Below are 6,504 nucleotides of genomic sequence, written 5' to 3' on the forward strand. Positions count from 1 at the left end.
TTGGACCTGACTCCCACAGACAAACTGTTTATGATGAATCTCGCGTCTAACTTGGGACTAAACGTCCCTAGACTGAAAAATCCCACGGACTAAAACGTCCCTCATATCCCACAGGACTTAAAGGTCCTTCATATCACACAGGACTAAAAAGTCCCTCATATAATCCGGAGTTCATTCAATACGTCTAACTTGGGGACTAAACAGCCCTCGACTGAAAAATCCCACGGACTAAAACGTCCCTCATATCCCACAGGACTTAAAAGTCCTTCATATCTCACAGGACTACAAAGTCCCTCATATAATCCGGAGTTCATTCAATACGTCTAACTTGGGACAGAACAGCCCTCGACTGAAAAATCCCACGGACTAAAACGTCCCTCATATCCCACAGGACTTTACTTCATATCCCACAGGACTAAAAAGTCCCTCATATAATCCGGAGTTCATTCAACACGTCTAACTTGGGACAGAACAGCTCTCGACTGAAAAATCCCTTGTCCCTCATCTGAAAAATCCCTGGGACTAAAAAGTCCCTCATATATGTTATGCGACAAACTGACCATGGGCTTCCACACCCCCCCACTCAGGAACGTATTAATTTTTCTCCTCTACTGTACGTCAGACTCTGAAAAATATTCTAAATTTTCTTTTCTCTCTTCAGAAACATCGGAAGGACGTCTCGAATTTCGACAAGCAATTCACCGGGGAAAAGTTGGACCTGACTCCCACAGACAAACTGTTTATGATGAATCTCGATCAAACCGAATTCATGGGCTTCTCTTTTCTCAATCCGGAGTTCATTCAACACGTCTAACTTGGGACTAAACAGCCCTAGACTGAAAAATCCCACGGACTAAAACGTCCCTCATATCCCACAGGACTTAAACGTCCTTCATATCCCACAGGACTAAAAAGTCCCTCATATAAACCGGAGTTCATTCAACACGTCTAACTTGGGACAGAACAGCCCTCGACTGAAAAATCCCTTGTCCCTCATCTGAAAAATCCCTGGGACTAAAAAGTCCCTCATATATGTTATCCGACAAACTGACCATGGGCTTCTCCTTCCTTAATCCTAGTTTCGGCAAGGTAAGACTCGGTGGTGTAGTGGTCGCTTGGTAATCAGGATGGCGTGGGTTCAACCCCAGCCGAGGTATGGAATTTTATCCTCATTTATTTGAGGATAAAATGGGGTCGGCATTTTTCGTCAGTCTCTCAATCAGCCCTAGCTAGGGTGATTGTTTTGGGCTGACATTTGGTTTTGGCTACAGAAAAAAAAACGAATGGATAACTCAACTTTTTGCTACGTTTACGTTGACTCAACCTTTTGCTAAAAAAATACGAGTGGATGACTTTTCGAACTCAACTGACTCAACCTTTGATACTTCTTCAGCAAGGAAAATTTCAGGCTGGTATCCTCCCTTTAATTCCCCCAACCAGACTAAACTGGTCTACTCCCTGTTTAACGTCCCTCAGTCAGACTAATAAAATCTTACTTCGGCCGGGATTTTCTTATTGTTATTTCTCTCTCGCAGGTGATGTTGGCGGAACGCAAAGGTACGGACGAGCTGTACGCGATCAAAATCCTCAAGAAGGACATCATCATTCAGGATGATGACGTAGAATGTACCATGGTGGAGAAACGCGTCCTGGCACTCTCCTTGAAACCGCCCTTCCTAGTACAACTACATTCCTGCTTCCAGACTATGGTAAGCTATCCTCGATAATACATGCATCGTGTTTTTCAGTAATACATATCCTGTTTTTCCTGCCAGAATGAGACTGAAAAGTCCTTTAATCCCGCAGTCTAAACAAGAAATAAAAATAAATAAAATATAAAGGATGAAAAGTATCTTTGTCAATGGTGGGCTTCGAACCCGGGAACTAACTATTCATGTTCTTCTGTTTCGCAGGATCGTCTGTACTTCGTGATGGAGTACGTAAATGGCGGAGACCTTATGTTTCAAATCCAGCAGATCGGCAAATTCAAGGAACCGGTGGCTGTGTAAGTATTCTCATTTTAGACTCGAACCATCCAACGTTTCTCCAAACCCGAGTGGGTATCACACTAGGCTTGTACGCTGGAGGTCCTGGGTTCGATTCCCGGCAGAGTCGAAGTTTACTCAGGTTCTATTAGACCGGGAGCTAACACAATATTCTTACCCCTCAGGTTCTATTAGACCGGGAGCTAACACAATATTCTTACCCCTCAGGTTCTATTAGACCGGGAGCTAACACAATATTCTTACCCCTCAGGTTCTATTAGACCGGGAGCTAACACAATATTCTTACCCCTCAGGTTCTATTAGACCGGGAGCTAACACAATATTCTTACCCCTCAGGTTCTATTAGACCGGGAGCTAACACAATATTCTTACCCCTCAGGTTCTATTGAAAGTAAAAAATGTAATAAAAGGGAAATTTGTTGACACAGGGGAGTATCGAACCCGCAACTTCTCAACTGTAAGTCGGACAGTCTTAAAAGTTTCACCATTCGATTCGGCGTGAAAAATCCCATGGGATCAACTATTCACATGCTTACTTGTTAATGGTTCACAACTAAAAGGGAAATTCTTTGACACCGGGGAGTACCTATCGAACTCGCAACTTCTCAACTGTAAGTCGGAGAGTGCTAAAAGTAGCACCATTCGATTCCGCGTGAAAAATCACATGGGATCAACTATTCACTTGCTTATTTAGTAACGGTTCACAAATAAAAGGGAAATTTGTTGACACAGGGGAGTATCGAACCCGCAACTTCTCAACTGTAAGTCAGATGCTAAAAGTAGCACCATTCGATTCCCCGTGAAAAATCACATGGGATCAACTATTCATTTGCTTATTTGGTAACGGTTCACAAATAAAACGGAAATTTGTTGACACAGGGGAGTATCGAACCCTCAACTTCTCAACTGTAAGTCAGAGAGTGCTAAAAGTAGCACCATTAGATTCCGCGTGAAAAATCACATGGGATTGACTATTCACTTGCTTATTTGGTAACGGTTCACGAATAAAAGGGAAATTTACGACACAGGGAAGTATCGAACCCACAACTTCTCAACTGTAAGTCAGAGAGTTCTAAAAGTAGCACCATTCGATTCCGCGTGAAAAATCACATGGGATTAACTCTTCTCAACTGTAAGTCAGAGAGTGCTAAAAGTAGCACCATTCGATTCCGCGTGAAAAATCACATGGGATCAACTAGTCACTTGCTTATTTGGTAACGGTTCAAAATAAAAGTAAATTTGTTGACACAGGGGAGTATCGAACCCGCAACTTCTCAACTGTAAGTCAGAGAGTGCTAAAAGTAGCACCATTCGATTTCCCGTGAAAAATCACAAGGATCAACTAGTCACTTGCTTATTTGGTAACGGTTCACAAATAAAAGGGAAATTTGTTGACACAGGGGAGTATCGAACCCGCAACTTCTCAACTGTAAGTCAGAGAGTGCTAAAAGTAGCACCATTCGATTTCCCGTGAAAAATCACATGGGATTAACTATTCAGTTGCTTATTTGGTAACGGTTCACGAATATAAGGGAAATTTGTTGACACAGGGAAGTATCGAACCCGCAACTTCTCAACCGTAAGTCAGACAGTAATAAAAGTAGCACCAATTCGATTCCGCGTGAAAAATCACATGGGATTGACTATTCACTTGCTTATTTGGTAACGGTTCACGAATAAAAGGGAACTTGTTGACACAGGGGAGTATCGAACCCGCAACTTCTCAACTGTAAGTCAGAGAGTGCTAAAAGTAGCACCATTCGATTGTGCGTGAAAAATCACATGGGATCAACTATTCACTTGCTTATTTGGTAACGGTTCACAAATAAAAGGAAAATTTGTTGACACAGGGGAATATCGAACCCGCAACTTCTCAACTGTAAGTCAGAGAGTGCTAAAAGTAGCACCATTCGATTGTGCGTGAAAAATCACATGGGATTAACTATTCACTTGCTCATTTGGTAACGGTTCACGAATAAAAGGGAAATTTGTCGACGAGTAGTCAGAGAGTGCTAAAAGAAGCACCATTCGATTCCACGTAAAAAATCACATGGGATTAACTATTCACTTGCTTATTTGGTAACGGTTCACGAATAAATTCCAGGGCGAGGTAAAAAAAATTCCAGGTATATACTTTGAAGGTTAGGTGTACTCAGTCTCGTGAGGACAGTTGAGTAGCATATAACACAAAGAAATGTATCTATGTAGGTACATACATACATATCTCACAAAATTTAAAATTTTGGAAAGTACATTATTGGAATTCTTCAAAATTACTTTTGAACTCAAGTGGGTAAAAAGCATCAAAGTGGTACAAATTTAAAGGAACAATTCAATTTAAATGGAGACAAAAGAAGAAAGTTTAAAGCACCTACCAGCTATACCAATGTGTATCAATCAAAGAGGATATTTGAGACAATTCAATATTGCTTGAAAATTCTTTCAAAAAACTTCCAAGAAAAGTTTGCAGGGCTTGTTCTTGTTCTCCTCCTTCTTTTTCTTCTTTTTTCTCCTCCTCCTCTTCATTTATCATTTTATCTTGAACTTCGTAGAGGGAGAAATGGTAGTGGAATGATGATAGTACCTACATATGTACCTACCACGTCTATCTGATATATCTACCTACATGTGGACTTCTACACAAACCTGGAAACCAAAGTTTCAATATAACAAAAAACATGGCACAGAAATGAAGGGAGATAAGTCCTTTTTACTTTTTATTGCAAGCTGGAACTAAAGTAAACAAAGACATCGTCCCAGACAGAGATTCTATTCTATTCTATTATTTCAGATCATCCTATATCAGCCATACGGCAAGTCAGTAGACTGGTGGGCGTACGGGGTACTCCTGTACGAGATGCTAGTGGGACAACCTCCATTTGATGGAGAAGATGAGGAAGAACTGTTTGCGGCCATCACAGATCATTCCGTGTCCTACCCGAAGAGTTTGTCCAAGGAGGCGAAAGAGGCGTGTAAAGGGGTAAGACTTTTCATCATTATACAATTCTTCTTCGGAATACAGAAACGGTTTTTCCAGATCACGCCTCAATTTTCTCCAATGAAGGCTAACTTTGTAAAGTTCCATATGAATGGGTAAAAGGCAGAGCGGACTAAGTCCAAAAATCGACTTTTTAGCCCGTGTATAGTGGACGGACTATTGTATTCGCTTTGGTGTCTATCTGTCAGTCTGACCCCATAGAAGGACTTATCCAAACCTAGTCGACCTATACATATATCAAATTAAAGGTCTTTTTACCAGGATCACGAAAATGGTGGTGCGTCAGCTCCCATGGCGTAGTGGTTACTGCGCTCGCCTTGCACGCGGGAGACCCGGGTTCGATTCCGGCGGGGTCAAAAAAATTGTATCATGCAAATGATACAACTTTTTCCAGTGCAAGAGTCCCAAACTAAAATGGACGCGGCGCACAAGGGATCAAGAAGAGACCGCCTTGACATAATAATAATAATGTTGGCTAACATAATCCGTGACTGGCTGTTGCGGGGCCCACTCAGCCTCATGATGAAAATGAGTAGCTATGTAATAGCATGGTAGGTAAACAATGGGCGCTGGATTATTGAGATATTTGGAAAATACTACCATGCTGCAGTGAGCACCAAAGTTGACATTTATTTTATATTTATTTTTACTCTCTGTTTAACGTCCCCTGGCCAGACGATTCAAATGCCCTCATTGAAAGCTAATATCTTTGTGTTTTCAGTTCATGACTAAGAATCCACTGAAGAGACTAGGCTGTGGTTCTCGGGAGGAGGAAGATGTCAAAGGCCATGTGTTCTTCAGAAGGATAGACTGGGAGAGGATTGAGAATCGGGAAGTGCAGCCCCCCTTCAAACCTAAAATCGTAAGACATTTTTCTTCCATTCTTATTTATCATTTTATTCTTATTCCACAAAGGACATAGAGTCCCCCCCCACACCTTAATTTTTGAGCAGATGAATGTAGGAACCTGAAATTTTGTATACGAGCCTGTATAGAGTCCCCCCACACCTTAATTTTTGAACAGATGAATGTAGAAACCTGAAATTTTGTATACGAGCCTGTATTTATCTCTAGTTTTTATAGCCTATTATTAGATGTAAAAGTGCAGGGACTTTTTCAGGGTCGGCCCTAAGGGGGCTAACTTTAAAATCTTAAATGAGAAGCCCCTACTTGTGATAGGTACAGCATATCAAAGGTCTTTTTTTTTTATTTTTTTTTTTAGGTTTGACAGAGGGAACTGTAGACCGGGAGCTAACACCGTCCCGAAATCGAAGAGAGAAGGAAGACAGGATAGGAAAAAGCCAGCCGTTCCGAGAACGAACATTATCCCATCAGCTTAGTTGGTAGGATAAAATCCGCCCGGGCGGATTTTATCCTACCAACTAAGCTAACTAGGCTGGCAAAAAAGATCTTTTATTTTCACTGCCCTGACGCAAAGACCAGTCCCTATAATATTTGGTTCATCTACTACACCTCAAAGTTTCCATTATTTTCCCTCAA

General features: G+C 41.4%; 1 protein-coding gene across 1 annotated transcript in view; it reads left to right on the forward strand.

Moving 5' to 3' along the window:
- LOC103517132 (protein kinase C-like 2) overlaps positions 1-5,978 on the forward strand; it is a gene marked incomplete at its 5' end in the record, with an annotated part of 34,204 nt that extends 28,226 nt beyond the window's left edge. The window contains 4 exons of the mRNA XM_026829343.1: positions 1,536-1,709; positions 1,914-2,003; positions 4,798-4,986; positions 5,726-5,978. Coding sequence (XP_026685144.1) covers positions 1,536-1,709; positions 1,914-2,003; positions 4,798-4,986; positions 5,726-5,926 — 654 coding nt within the window. The remainder of the gene's footprint in view (positions 1-1,535; positions 1,710-1,913; positions 2,004-4,797; positions 4,987-5,725) is intronic.
- Positions 5,979-6,504: the final 526 nt, after the last annotated feature.

This window comes from Diaphorina citri, unplaced genomic scaffold (genome assembly GCF_000475195.1).
Source record: "Diaphorina citri unplaced genomic scaffold, Diaci psyllid genome assembly version 1.1 scaffold1761, whole genome shotgun sequence".
Lineage (NCBI taxonomy): Eukaryota > Metazoa > Arthropoda > Insecta > Hemiptera > Psyllidae > Diaphorina > Diaphorina citri.